Source organism: Lactuca virosa, chromosome 3 (assembly GCF_052849685.1).
Source record: "Lactuca virosa cultivar CGN04683 chromosome 3, Lactuca_virosa_CGN04683_v6, whole genome shotgun sequence".
Taxonomy (NCBI): domain Eukaryota; kingdom Viridiplantae; phylum Streptophyta; class Magnoliopsida; order Asterales; family Asteraceae; genus Lactuca; species Lactuca virosa.
Window position 1 is genome coordinate 74,351,821 of NC_136428.1, and position 16,418 is coordinate 74,368,238.

The 16,418-nt window shown below is 37.6% G+C and overlaps 1 protein-coding gene across 1 annotated transcript; it reads right to left on the reverse strand.

Moving 5' to 3' along the window:
• Positions 1-569: 569 nt before the first annotated feature.
• On the reverse strand, positions 570-1,037 carry LOC145163680 (DELLA protein GAIP-like). The gene has a single exon (XM_079082484.1). The coding sequence runs from the start codon at positions 1,035-1,037 to the stop codon at positions 570-572; it is 468 nt and encodes a 155-aa protein (XP_078938610.1).
• Between the last annotated feature and the right edge of the window lie 15,381 nt (positions 1,038-16,418).

Sequence of the window (16,418 nt, forward strand, 5' to 3'; positions counted from 1 at the left end):
AATATTAAAGGGTCTCTCTCTCTCTCTCTCTCTCTCTCTCTCTCTCAAAAACACGTACACACAAACATAAACATCTCTCCACCTTGATCATCTGATCATCATCTTCGTTATTAAAGGGTCATTTCTGATCTCCATCCCCTTATCAGTGACCTCATAAGCATCCACCACCACCAACATGGCGCAAGAAACTATTGATCCCCTTCTCTCTATCATGTGTTTTAGTTTCTCTTAATAGCTAGATTTTGATAATTTTGAAAAGTAATGTCTAATATCAATATGGTGAAGCTGTGAAACAAGAAACAACCAGGTTGGGGCGTGAACGAATTGAAGTCATTGGGGAATTTCCACAAACATTAGTGTGCAACTTAAGAAGTTTACTATGGAATCTTTGTTTTTACTTCTAATTGAAATCCAAATTGTAGGTGGACTCAATACACAAAAATGTACAATCAAGGAAAATGAAAATATACACATAAAAGTGAATTTATGATTTCATGAATCAATCGCTTATACCCATATGTAAGGAATCAGTCATGGGTTAAAACACAAAACAGAGAAACATACTGATCTTATTCCCTTTCAATTGTGTTTCCGAGGATCCTCTGTAGATTGTCAACGAAGAGAAAAGATGAGTCCACAGCCGACAAAGTTACAGATGCGGTTTTGTTCACAAACAAATCATCGATAACAGGTGGTTGATTTGTGGGGTTCAACTCACAAATAATTGATTTAAGGTCTGAATGGTTATAATGAACAGAATCAGAAGCAAGCTGAGACAACCCATCGTCGTTCCCCAAAACACCCTCCAGATGCTCGATCTTTTGCGCAATATCAGCCACATCACACGACTTAACTTTGAAATCAAGCACCACCAACAACTCATCAATGTTGGCATCTTGCTCTTTAACCTCATCCCACAGCTTCGATTTACCAATCACATCTGAAAAAACAGAAGCAGAGGCAGCAGCGGTGGAGGCGGAAGTGGAACTGCCGCCATTATAGAAGGTGTAATCTTGTTGTAGATAATCTCGTTCCATTTTTTTCTTCTTCTTGGAAGAATTTGAGCATTTGTTGGGCGATGGTAGTGCTAATGATTATATAGGGAAAGCGAGGGGGAAGAAGAGAGAAGTGGGCTGAGGATCTGTGCACATGTCTCGAGGAGAGAGAGAGAGAGAGAGAGAGAGAGAGAGAGAGAGAGAGGAGGGACCCTTTAATATTAAATATCTTTAATATTAAATAATTATATTTTTTTCTTTTTTTTAAATAAGGCAAAACTTCATAAATGGTCCCTGTGGTAGTGAAATGACAGAAATGTTTTTCACTTAACGGCCAAAAGCTAACGGAGTTAGCAAAAAGACTATTTATTAAAATTTTTGAAACCATAGGGACCATCTAAGGGAATGGTCACCACAGGGGCCATTTTTGAAGTTTTTTCTTTTTATTATTTATACCAATAATATATATAGATGAATTCCAAAACCATGGTGAGTGTACCTTAAGCTAAGGGGAGTGGTCACCACCAACCCACTAGAAAAGTGTTGTCATCTATGCAACACGTTATCTCCACTACTTCTTCACTACCAAACCTCTAGCCCTTGAAAATGATCACTACTTTAAAACATTATTCTTTATTTATGTAACCAACGAAAATATAGAATTCTTTTATTTTTTATTCTAACCTTCAAAAAAGAAATGGTCAAAAAAAAGGTTACCCAATCAAATTTCGTGTCTTCATCCGTCTTCAGCACCACTTTAGCTCACTCCACAACCAACCCACCAGCCTTTGGGATGGTGTTCACTAGTGGTTTAGTGTGCCACATAGGAAACCAACGCACGGGTTAATGTCTATTCTGGATAGCCTTATATCTACAATTTCATAAACAAACGAAACTATAAATGCAAATACGTTGGGTCTTTATATATATATATATATATATATATATATATATATATATATATATATATATATATATATACACACGAAAAATAATAATATTATGGTATAGTTGTAAAAATAGAAAAATGATTGAAATACTATATAATTGCTATAAATTTTATATTTTATAAATGAAATGTTGTTAAATATTTAATAGAAATACTTAATTAGTAAAGAAAAAAAATAAATATTAAAAAGTCAAAATATAATTAAAGGGTAAAGTACAATATGATTGAAGGAGGATGGGTTACATATACGAAAATAAGTTATGAGTTCTAATGATATTGTGTGGTCAATAGAAAAAAAAATGAATACTAATTAGTTATAAAAAAAACTTCAACAATGTAGAAACCCTCCTCCGTAAAATGATACACAATTGGTGACTTTAGTGTAGTCAGGCTAAACTCGAGATATGTTGAGTTTATCTTAGGCCCTTTTGACAAACTAACTGAAAAGCTAGCTGATAGCTAATAAGATAACTTATGCGTTAACAGTATTTGGGAAAAATTAGTTTATAAGTTAGATTGCAACGTAAAATGACATATATATATATATATATATATATATATATATATATATATATATATATATATATATATATATATATATATATATATATATATATATATATGTCTTAGACTATAATCTAAGATAGGAGGTATGAAATGCACACTGAGATAAGTTAATGTGCACTCGAGAACATAGGGGTCCGTCCGTAGCGACCCAACTTTACAAAATATTCTCTAAAAAACACACAACGAAAATAATATTTATGTTTTCAATCTCAAATTTTACCTGAAATCCAAACTATGCTTTTTTTGAATTATCCAAATCTAAATTCGAAAATTCTAATAAGTGTAACGACCCAATTTTCAAAAGAAAATTTTCATTTTTGATTAACCAAAATATTTTCCACAAACCATGAAATCCCATATACAATTGTTTTCAAAATTCATATCAAATACAATTCTATTTCAAATCATCAGAGTGTCTCATAAAAACGCCTGAGAGAGTGCACGTCGCATCATCAAACCTTACCCTTGCCCTTAGGGTCAGATGTACCTGAAACAAATCCACAAACTGTAAGCTAATGCTTAGTGAGTCCCCCAGAGCATACCCCATACACAATCCACATAACACATATCATATTAGCCATAAAAGCTACATATATCACATAAGCCATGTATACAAACATATAAGGATGCCATGGGCTCCTCCCAAGGTCTTAATCCAGGATGTCATGACCTCCCCACATAGTCTTACACCTAAGTGCCATGGGCTCCCCCATGGTCTTTAGCTGGACAGCCATGGGCTCCCCCACATGGTCTTACATCCAAGTGTCATGGGCTCCTCCCATGGTCTTTACTTGAAAAGTCATGGGCTCCCCTACATGGTCTTACATCCAAGTGCCATGGGCTCCCCCATGGTCTTCCCTGCAAGTATAATATCTCACAATCATAGTCCTTTAGCACGTCCAATGTCACACCCTCGAACCGGATGGCGGAAACGTCTGAGGGCTCGTGTGACTATAAATTGAAATATCATCACAATGAATATACATGAAACATAACACATACATCACCAACATTACATAGTACAACTGTCATTGTTCACATCAAGTACATTGTATAAATATTACATATCCATAACATGACTTGTTTGAAAGTCACAAAACATAATATCCTAACACACTTGGTAGATTTCTTCAACTTATCTGTTACCTGAGAATACAAGTTATTTTGAAAACGGTCAACATATATAATGTTGGTGAGTTCATAAGCATGTTTGGTATAAAATGGTTTGTATTGTTTGTAAAACCCAGAAAATCCGATATTTTCTGTATTAAAAACTGTTTACGATACGGTGTGATGATCCAATATATGTATGTGTATGTGTGATTTCAAAACATGTATAAATGAATGACTTTCAAAAGCGTTCCTTGTATAACATTTGATGTATGTTAAATGAAATGATGTTATTTCCCGAAAAATCCGATATTTTCCGATTTAATATAGTATAATGGTTTGTATTATCATGTAATTCACTTTGTATAACCACCATATATGAATTTGATTTCCCATGAATGATGATATGGTAATGGATCTCTATGTGAGTCGTTATAACCATGCATGATAATGACTATTTCGCCTGTCTTGCCAATAAGCACGAATAGGAAACATTGGGCCCAACCGTCGTATCATTTATAGGTTTATCGATATAAGTTGTAGTATGGGATTTGGTTCACACTTAGTGTTTACTTTCGATGTTAAAATACTCAATGTCGGTTTATAACGATATTCTTAGTTTTTATAGAAAAATACCATTTTTAAACCTTCATGTTGTAAAAATTTATATCTTTGGTCAAATTGTTTAGAAATTTACATATTTGGCTCAAAATGTTTATTTGACCATTTCAGTCCCTTTTTCATACAAAATTTACATTTTCAGCCCTTAATGGTGCTAAATGACACCTTTAGTCCCTTTTGATGAAAAATGACATTTTAGTCCATTAGATTATCTAACTTGGCATTTTCGGCCCAAATAAAATCTTAAATTATAATTTCATCCCAAAATACATCTTTGACATTTTCAGCCCTTATTTATTAAAAATTTACATTTTTGGCCCATTTGCCGTAAATTTTACACTTTTGGCCCAAAATCTAAAAACTTTGCATTTTTAGTCCAATTTAGCAAAAAGGGTCATTTTCAGCCCCTGAAATAGTTTAATTATGTTTTAGACTCATACTTTTATGAATTTACAATTTCAGTCCCTAAAATTCTTCATTTTCGCAATTTTGGGACCAAACATCCGTGAGGCCCAAATATAAGCCCATTAAGCAAAATTTTTATATTTTTGGCCCTTTGAAAAGTATTATTTTCATAAAAATCAGCTTTTATATAAATAAATACTTTATAACCCTCACAAAACCGAAAATTATCATCTTTCAACCAAATCTTTGTTATTTTTGCAAAAATGACACTTGTAAAGATCTTTGGCTTTGTTTTTCACTTCTTAAACTTAAGGACTCTTAGATCGATGATGTATGTTGTTTATTATGTTTTGTTTATGAATCTTTCACATTTTAGCTATAGATCTCGAAATATAATAAGTATTAACACATTATCACAACATAAACCAAAGAAATCACATATAACATGCAAACACACATAGATCAACACATAACACTTGTATTCTCCCCCAAAAACAAGTAAAAACCGAAAACAAGGGGGTATGAACTCACCTTGGTTTTCTTGGTTCGGTTTTGAAGAAAAATGGAAGAAGAGGGTGTGGTTTTCGGCCTTAGCAAGCTTCTTGAAGGGACCTTCAAACTTTAATGAGTTCTAGGGAGTATGATCAAGAGATTAAGGCTGTAAGAAGAGTGAGTGAGTGTATAAAGAAAGTATATTTGTAAGATCTTACTGATGGGTTTTAGGTAAAACAAATAAACTAGAAAACAATTCCTAAGTTCACATGCAACCTACTTTGGATCTATGTTTTAACTATTGAACATACAACTTTGAATTGCAAAACAAGTACCCTAGAGGAGAGAGGCTAATTTCGAAATTAACAAACTAGGGTTTAGAGTTTACATACCTTTCAATTGTTATAGCAAACAATTGATATTTCCTTGATCTTGATCTTGATCTTCTTGGAAGCTTTAGCACCACAAGTGTAATGCCTCTAATGGAATCACACCCAATGACTAGCAAGAAGGAAAGTAGAAGAAGAGAGAGGAGAGGGAGTATGCAATTTCGGCCAAGGTATTCTTCCAAAGAATCAGTACACAAAATGTGAGCCAGGAGGCTCCTTAAATAGTTGAGGGAACTAGGGTTTAGGGAAAACCCTAGTTATCCTTTGCTTAGGGCCTAAGCAAGACCCAAGGCCTTATCTTGGAGCCCTTTGAAGAATTCTCTAGGGTTTCCCCTAGGTTTTTCGTCCACCCCCTTCCAAGGGGGTTCTGGAACCTTCCACTCAACTATTAGTTAATTGCAAACTAGTCCCTGCACTTTATAATTAATTCTTTTAACCCCAAAATTAATTCTGATTAATTTCTGGCTAACAATTAATTTAAACATAATGATTTCTAATTAATATATTAATCCATTAACATATTAATAAATCATTTATATTAATTTATTAATCTTATAAATTAATATCTCTCCTTTCATAATTTCCTTGTCCAGTTGCTAGGTTGAGGGCAACCCAAAAGGACTGTGCTGCTATCAATTCAAGTACATACCAATTATAGTTATGGGCTTAGACACCTAATCCAACAGTCTCCCACTTGGATAAGTCTGTAACTATAATTGCTAGTATGCCTTCTAAATTTGACCAGCAAATTGTAGCTTCCAAAAGCTGCTGCCGAACTCTGACCCAGTCAGTTACGTGTCCTAAGATAAGTGATCATATAACCCTTCGTTCTGCTTGATATCCCCAGACAAAAGACATGGAATGTAATCAATCTGTTTGTCCAGAATCTATGTTTCCCGATTCCTGATTTGTGATGATGTAGGACTTCTAATCGAACACATCAATTTAGTCCTGGCTGGGCCCAGCACATAAGTCAACACCAAATCATCGAGGGGCCCACAGATATCGCTTTTCCTGTTAGGGCAAAAGGAACGAATAAACGTTGACTCATATGCTTGTATCTTTTACTCATCAAATTATGCATGACAATACGTTTTATAACACCAAGTTACTGATGCGTTTTCGTATCACCAATGCACAACCGACTTGTAAATTACAACTCATATATCTTCGTTTCAAGATTATAAGATATTATCGTCTCAGTATTACTCGTGATGAATTCCATGAAGTAATATTCTGAGCGAGGGTTTATCCAATACTCAAATCTCAATTTCTGAGTACTCATGAACGTTGCAGCAATTCTATTGCCATGTCTATCCTTAGACAATCTGCAATCCAATTCATGACAGTCTTAATTCACTACTTACTTCCAAGAGTACGAGCGACTGTGGAGTTTGAATAATCTCATTATTCAGGAAGTAAAACATGCAAAAATGAAACACAATAATAAACAATTGACAAAAGGTAGTAGCCAAACTTATAAATAATACTTTATTATTTAATCACCAAAAGTCAATTACATTTACTTTGTTACAAGTTTCAAAAACTAGTCTAACTACTAAAACTAATATCATCTTTCAGTCCTATGCTCCGAGCATGCTGAATATGCTTAGCCCTACTCAGACCCTTTGTGAGAGGATCTGCTGGATTATCTTCAGATGACACCCTCTTTACTATAAGATGGCCTTCTTCTACTCTATGTCTGATGAAATGGTACTTTCTGTCGATATGTCTGGTCTTACCATGATCTCTCGGTTCCTTTGTCAAGGCAACCGCTCCTTCATTATCGCAGAACAGTTCCATAGGCTCCTGGATGGTTGGAACAACTCCGAGATCCCCGATGAAGTTCCTCAACCAAGCTGCTTCTTTCGACGCTTCACTTGCTGCTATGTACTCTGATTCACAAGTAGAATCAGCCACCGTATTTTGCTTGGAACTCTTCCAAGTAACTGCTCCTCCATTCAGTAAAAACACCCAGCCCGACTGAGAACGGAAGTTATCTCTATCCGTCTGAAAGCTGGCATCACTGTAACCATCTACTCTCAAAGTATCACTGCCACCAAGCACAAGGACCTAGTCCTTTGTCCTTCGCAAATACTTGAGTATATTCTTAACTGCTATCCAATGAGCTCTACCTGGGTTTCCCTGATAGCGACTGACCATGCTCAAAGCAAATGCCACATCAGGGCGAGTACATGTCATAGCGTACATGATCGATCCGACAGCGGAAGCATAAGGTACACGACTCATGTCATCTATTTCAACATCTGTACTCGGGCATTGAGTCTTACTCAATTTGGTATTGCTCTGGATAGGTAGCTCTCCCTTCTTGGAATTTTCCATACTAAACCTCTTTAGTACCTTATCCAAGTATGTGCTCTGACTAAGTCCAATTAGTCTCTTCTTTCTATCTCTCAATATTCTAATCCCAAGAATATATGCAGCTTCTCCAAGGTCTTTCATGGCAAAACACTTTCCAAGCCAAGACTTAACCTCTTTCAAGGTTGGAACGTCGTTACCAATGAGTAATATGTCATCGACATATAACACCAGAAAAGTTACTATACTCCCACTAGCCTTGATATACACACAAAACTCATCTTCACTTCTAGAGAAACCAAACTCTTTGACTTTCTCATGGAAGCAAAGATTCCAACTGCGAGATGCTTGTTTCAATCCATAAATGGATTTCTCAAGCTTGCACACTCTATTGGGAAACTTTGCATCAACAAAACCCTCTGGCTGACTCATGTAAACATCTTCAGCCAACTTCCCATTAAGGAAAGCAGTTTTGACATCCATCTGCCAGATTTCATAATCATGAAAGGCAGCTATGGCGAGCAATATCCTAATAGATTTAATCTTAGCCACTGGCGAAAAAGTCTCATCATAGTCAACCCCTGGGGTTTGAGTAAAACCTTTTGCAACCAGTCGAGCCTTGAATGTATGCACATTCCCATCCATGTCTGTCTTCTTCTTGAAGATCCATTTGCACCCAACTGTCTTGCGACCTGGTGCACTATCAACCAAATTCCAAACTTGGTTGTCATACATGGACTTAATCTCGCTGTCCATTGCCTCTTTCCACTTGGAAGCCTCTGGGCCTGCCATTGCTTCCTTATAAGTGACTGGTTCATCTAAGTTTACCAGTGTTCTGTCACTTATGAATGTGTCACCATCTGAAGTAATATGAAAACCATACAACTCAGGTGGCACACTCACCCTAGTGGATCTTCTAAGAGGTAATGAGTTATCAATTGGTTCAACAGGAACTGTTTCCTCTGGTTGAGTGCTAGTGTCATCTAAGGTTCCTTCATTGGCTGAATCTTGAATTTCTTCAAGGTCAATAGTGCTCCCACTGTCCACTTTGAATATGAGCTCTCTTTCAAGAAAGACTCCTCTTCGTGCTACAAAGACCACGTTTTCACTAGGCCTGTAGAACAAATATCCAAAAGACTGCTTTGGGTAACCAATGAAAACACATTTCTCACTTCTAGCTGCTAGCTTGTCGTGAGTCTCTCGTCTTACGAAAGCTTCACAACCCCAGACTTTAATGTGTGCTAACGAGGGAACTTTCCCTGTCCACATTTCGTGAGGTGTTTTGGCAACCTTCTTTGTAGGGACAAGATTGAGGATGTGGGCGGCTGTCTCTAAGGCATACCCCCAGAAGTGAATAGGAAGCGAAGCCCGACTCATCATAGAACGAACCATGTCTAACAAGGTTCGATTACGCCTCTCAGCTACACCATTTAACTGTGGTGTCCTAGGAGGAGTCAATTGTGAGACTATCGCACATTCTTTCAGATAGTCGTTAAACTCGATACTAAGATACTCCCCGCCTCTATCGGATCTAAGTATCTTTATCTTTCTGCCCAATTGATTTTCGACTTCATGCTTAAACTCTTTGAACTTTTCAAAAGTTTCTGACTTATGCTTGATCAAGTAGATATATCCATATCTGCTATAATCGTCAGTGAAAGTCACATAGAATCGATTAGCATCTCTTGTAGTTGATCTGAAGGGCCCACACACATCTGTGTGTATGAGATCCAACAGACCTTCACCTCTTTCACAAGACCCTGTGAATGGTGATTTTGTCATCTTTCCCAAAAGACAAGATTCACACATATCATCTGACTTTAGGTCAAATGATTCCAACACTCCATCCTTTTGGAGTTGGGCTATGCGTTTCTTGTTAATGTGTCCAAGACGACAATGCCACAAGCATGCCTTGTCTACACTATTAGACAAGTCAATATTAAGTACACTATTTCCTAGGCTATCAACACAAGTCACTGTTTCATACACACCATTACAAGGCAAAGCTTCAAACATAAAAACACCATTCTTATAAACAGAAATTGAACCATTCAAATCATTAAAAGAATATGTAAAACCTTGTCTGAACAATGCATGAAATGAAATAATGTTTCTCGTCATCTCAGACGAATAGCAACAATTTATTAAATCTAATCTAACATCATTACTAAGCAGAAGCTGATAAACTCCGATCTTGGTTACTGGTGAAGACTTTCTGTTTCCCATGATCAGGTTTATCCTTCCTCGCTCTATCTCCTCACTTTCCTTTAGACCCTGCAAATCAGAACAGATATGAAAACCACATCCTGTATCAAGGACCCATGAACGAGAAGATAATGAGTTATTAGCAAAAATAGTGTAAATACCTGCCGAAGATGGCTTCACTTTGCCATCCTTGATATCTTGCAGATATTGTGGGCAAGATCTCTTCCAATGCCCCTTTTGGTTGCAGTAAAAGCAAACTGCCTCTTTTGGATCAGAAACATGGGGAGTGGAACCATTGGGCTTAGCCTTTGGGCCATTACTAGATGACCCAGCTTGAGCCTTGCTCTTCCAGTTTTGCTTGGGAGGACCTTTCCTCTTTTTCCCCTTTCCCTGTCCAATAGCCAAAACAGGGGCACTCGTAGGTGTGGAGGGTATACTTTTACCCTTCATCCCTGCCTCAGCTGTCTGCAACAAGTTGTGCAATTGGGCCAAGGTCTGCTCAGTATTGTTCAAATGGTAAGTTAGAATAAACTGACCATAACATTCAGGAAGTGAGTTCAAGACCATGTCAATGGCCAATTCCTCATCAAAGTGAATATTGAGCTTGACCAAACGCTCTATGTAGCGTTGCATTCTTTGCACATGTGACACTACCGACTCCCCATCCTTCATCTTGCAAGCCATGAGTGACTTGACTACTTCGAACTTTTCTTGACGAGCTCGCTTATGGTACTTTTCCATAAGGTCCTTGTTCATCTCGAAAGGCCAGTAGTCCTCATAGTACCTCTGCAGTTCTGGGGACATAGTTGCCACCATGATGCATGCCACTTTGGTAGCATCATCGTAATGTTTCTTGTAGGCAGCAAGATCTTCAGGAGTAGCTTCATTCTCATCAAGCTCTTTGAGCTCCTTTTCAAGAACATATTCTTTGTTCTCGAAACGAAGAGCCATCTTGATGTTGCGCATCCAATCGTTATAGTTTGAGCCATCCATAACGACTTTGGAGCAAATATTGAGCAAAGAGAAGTTTTGGTTGGAGGAGGACGAAGCAGAAGTGTTTCCAGGAGTAGACATCTGAAAAGAAAGAAAGTTTTAGTTAGATTTCAAGATACCTTAATAAAATAACCCAAAGATATAATATCAAGGTTAGGATCCAACTATGAAGATTCACAACTCAGAAATGGGATGCCGAGATCCAAGTGCAAATTTCATAAAGGTAGGTGAATGACGATTCACCAATTCCACCATTAGACGAAACAAACGAAGTGAAATTCCTAATTCTTTTGAGATACATTGAAACTATTCAATGGCATGTTTTAATCTCAGATTATGCTCTTCTATTTGTGACTGGGATGCCGAGGATCACAAACAAGATGTGAATAACCATGCAAATGTGCTTGGTAACCTCATTGTCTTTATCATTAACTATTGATGTGCTGGTAAACCACACACGCTCCATCAAAATGACAATTATGAGATACCCATTACTACTCTTTATTAGTGCCTTTTAGTGTGCTGGTTAACCACACACGCTCCACTAACGACCAATAAAGCATAATGTGCAATTTCATGGATTAGCATACTTTTCACATTTTTCCTAAAGTAACTAGAGTTGGGATTTTGAAAATAATGTTCTAGTACTTTCTTTAATATCATTATACTTTTAATGAGAAGTAGTTGTCCTATCAAATCCGTTCTGCTAACGACCCTCCACTAATCAAGGAAGCGGTGGGTGAGAGTGGACACCCATTCAACTACCATTTTATAGGCAGTTTCCTTATACCCCCTTTATAGATTAGCTTCGTGAATGAGGCATACTAGCGATTTGACTGACCATGTTCTTATACATATATAATATTAAACTTTTAATTATAATATATATATAAGGTGTGTTTTAAAACATTTTAAAACTTCAAGGGTTTATGAATTTCGAAATTTAAGCTATTAAATTTAAATTTAAATAAACCAATTAACTAGATTTAATATTTATCTTTTAATTAACTATTAATCAAATTATTAAATCTTGTAAGGATTATCTAATTAAATTAATCCATTAATTTAATCCTAATCCTTATCCCTCTAAATTTCGAAAAATAGGGTAAGGATAATTATCCAATTAATCTAATTAAGCAACAATTATCCAAAACAAGAAACCCTAAAACTTCTAAGCAAATTTCGAAATTTACAAGGGAGGAGGCTAGGGTTTTCAAAACCCTAACCCAAATTTCGATTAGGGTTCTTTGGAGGCTAGGGTTTTCGAAAAAACCCTTTGATCCAAAACCCTAGAAATCGAAAATTTTGGCCTTTAGGGTTTAATAGCTATAAACCCTAATTTGCAATTCAACAATTGTAGCAATTCAATTTAAAACAACAATGGCTCTGATACCACTGATGGGTTTTAGGTAAAACAAATAAACTAGAAAACAATTCCTAAGTTCACATGCAACCTACTTTGGATCTATTTTTTAACTATTGAACATACAACTTTGAATTGCAAAACAAGTACCCTAGAGGAGAGAGGCTAATTTCGAAATTAACAAACTAGGGTTTAGAGTTTACATACCTTTCAATTGTTATAGCAAACAATTGATATTTCCTTGATCTTGATCTTGATCTTCTTGGAAGCTTTAGCACCACAAGTGTAATGCCTCTAATGGAATCACACCCAATGACTAGCAAGAAGGAAAGTAGAAGAAGAGAGAGGAGAGGGAGTATGCAATTTCGGCTAAGGTATTCTTCCAAAGAATCAGTACACAAAATGTGAGCCAGGAGGCTCCTTAAATAGTTGAGGGAACTAGGGTTTAGGGAAAACCCTAGTTATCCTTTGCTTAGGGCCTAAGCAAGACCCAAGGCCTTATCTTGGAGCCCTTTGAAGAATTCTCTAGGGTTTCCCCTAGGTTTTTCGTCCACCCCCTTCCAAGGGGGTTCTGGAACCTTCCACTCAACTATTAGTTAATTGCAAACTAGTCCCTGCACTTTATAATTAATTCTTTTAACCCCAAAATTAATTCTGATTAATTTCTGGCTAACAATTAATTTAAACATAATGATTTCTAATTAATATATTAATCCATTAACATATTAATAAATCATTTATATTAATTTATTAATCTTATAAATTAATATCTCTCCTTTCATAATTTCCTTGTCCAGTTGCTAGGTTGAGGGCAACCCAAAAGGACTGTGCTGCTATCAATTCAAGTACATACCAATTATAGGTTGAGGGCAACCCAAAAGGACTGTGCTGCTATCAATTCAACTTACGCTCTGGTGCCACTACCTGTAATACAAAGAAAAACTGAGCGGGTCAGGCTTGGGAGCCTGGTGAGCATATAGGGTTTTCAACCCACAAATAATAAATTTATTAATTTTCATCAACCAACAATAAATTATTATATTAATTTCATCAATCAATAATAATCCGATTACCCATTCCCGTTATCATCACTTTACGACCCTAAAACAACTGTCACCAGGGACCTAGCTTAAGGATCATCATCGGGTTAACAACACTGCTTAAGGGTTCTACAGTCTCTTAAGGTTCTACCCTAAGAATCCTCTATCATTCACTCATTCATTCCAAAGGATTGTCCTAAGGTATAGGCACAAAGTCCATCGTTGCCAATAGCACAGCTGCCAACGTTCTCTTTAGGCACAGCTATCAATATTATCCTTTAGGCGCAGCTGCCAAGATTGTGTTGTTCTCAACCAGGTGCAGCTGCCAATATCATCTATTAGGCGCAGCTACCAATATTATCCTTTAGGCGCAGCTGCCAAGATTATGTTGTATCTATTAGGTACAGCTACCAATATTATCCATTAGGCGCAACTGTCGGGATGTTTAGATTACAACAGGTGAACACGTAAATCAAAAACACCTAAGGGTTATGGCGCAGCTGCCAATATTCATCTATAGTATATTTCATCCCTCATTATTTATCTACACATGTTCTTCCCAACATATTCGTAGATATAAAAATCCATATACATTTTAAATCATTTAAAACATGTATAAAATATTCATTCAACATCTATCTCAAATAAACAAACAATATAAGTATACACATAGCACGTATTTTATACAAAATACTTCATATCTATGTGTAAGATGAAAGTGACTATACACTCACTTGTTAAGACGATGCTCAGACGGCACTACGGCTCTTCAAGTATTAATTCTTCGATGAATCCGGGATATCTTCACACACTGGGCTTCTCGCGGGCAGAGCTTCGGCTCGAAAACTCTTTTCTTCTCGGGATCTTTGGAGTGTCGGGACTTGCTTCGGGTGTCGGGATGATACCGGGGCTTCGGGGATGCTTCAAGAGGGCTAGAGAGGGTGTAGAGAGTGAGAGAATGAAGGAATTTGCAACCATGGCCGGCTTCCCTTCGGTTTCTATTTATAGGGCCATTTTTCTGGATTCACGTCGTGAATCTCAAATATTCACGTCGTGAGTTCAGTCGTCATCAGGTGCGTCATCGCAACTTGGGTCTGTCAGGCTCTGGGAGACGTCATTACTGAGTTCACGTCGTGGACCCTATATTCACGTCGTGAACTCTGACACAGTGTCGGTGTTCGTGCCCCGAACTTCAGAAATTCATATCTTTCGCATACGAGCTCCATTTTCGACGTTATTTATATCCACGCGTAGGTGAGATTATGCTCTACAACTCTCTTTTAGACTCCGCTGGCTAGTTTTGACTTTATTTTTTTGTTATATTATTTTTAGTAGGCCGGGACAGGAAAACTCCGTTGGAAATTCAAAACTTCTTCATCTGACGTCCGTTTTCGTCTGTCGTTTTACCGTTGCATTACTACCGCTGAGATCTTCGATTCTCGTTTAGATTGTTTCGGCTAGAAGCCACTCGATCTCATATTCGAACTTTGGGTTGCATACTGCTAAGTTGAAACTTTGAAAAATCATAACTTCCTCATACGAAGTCAGATTTAGACGTTCTTTTTATGCACACTCTCGGTTTAACGTATTCTACAATTTTCGTTTAGATCACTAAGACTAAATATCGCTCTATCGTAAATTCACTATTTACGTCACGCAGTGTCGTACCGGTTCTATTGCGAAACTTCGACAAGTCATAACTTCTTCGTTATAACTCGGATTTCGGCATTCTTTATATATCCAGAATCCTTGTCACGACCACTACAACTTCCTTCATAGATATCGGCTTATCTAATATTTATTTTTTACGCTTATTTTTATCCTTAGTCATAATAATTAAGTTTAAAGCACATAATTCATTCTTATTTCTTCAAAACGAGTTCCAATGATTGACCTAGACTATTATATCATCATTAATGCTTAGTCCCGAAACACGGGCGTTACATTCTTCTTGGTCAAGCGGGTCAAAGGCACAACAATCTTGGAGAAATCCTAGATGAATCTCCGATAATAGCCCGCTAGACCCAAGAAGCTACAGATCTTGGATGCATTCTTCGGTACTTCCCACCGCATCACCACCTCAACCTTGGCTGGATCAACCGAAATGCCCTCCTGGTTGATAATGTGCCCCAAAAACTGTACCTCTCGCAGCCAGAAATCACACTTGGAGAACTTGGCATAAAGCCTCTCCGCCCTCAGTGTCTCCAATACCTCCCTCAGATGCTGCTCCTTGGTCTAAGAATAGACAAGGATATCATCAATAAAAACAATCACCGACTGATCCAGCATCGGCCTACACACTCTGTTCATGAGATCCATGAACGTTGTTGGGGCATTGGTGAGCCCGAATGACATCACCACAAACTCATTGTGCCGATACCGAGTCCTGAAAGCTGTCTTTGGTATATCCTCATCCCGAATCCTCATCTGATGGTATCCCGACCGAAGATCAATCTTGGAAAACCAAGACGCACCCTGCAGCTGATTGAACAAATCATCGATCCTCGGTAACGGATAACTGTTCTTCACCGTTAGTTTGTTCAGCTCTCGATAATTAATACACATCCTGTGTGACCCATCCTTCTTTTTCACGAACAGGATCGGAGCTCCCCATGGGGAACTTTTCAGGTGGATAAACCCTCGGTCTAGCAGCTACTGAAGTTGCGTAGATAGCTCCTGCATCTCAGGCGGTGCTAGCCGGTACGGTGCCTTCGCTATCGGAGCAACACCCGACACCAAATCAATGCGAAAATGAACTTGCCTCTCCGGAGGCACTCCCGGTAACTCCTCGGGAAAGACATCCCGAAATTCCTGTACAACTGGCACACTGCCAACATCCATCGTGGTATCAACCCTCGTATCTGAGATATATGCCAGAAATCTCGTACAACCCTGCTGCAGAAATCTCCTAGCCCTCGCAGTTGAACATAGGGTTGGCCCCTGTGAGGCCCTCTCACCATGAATAACCAG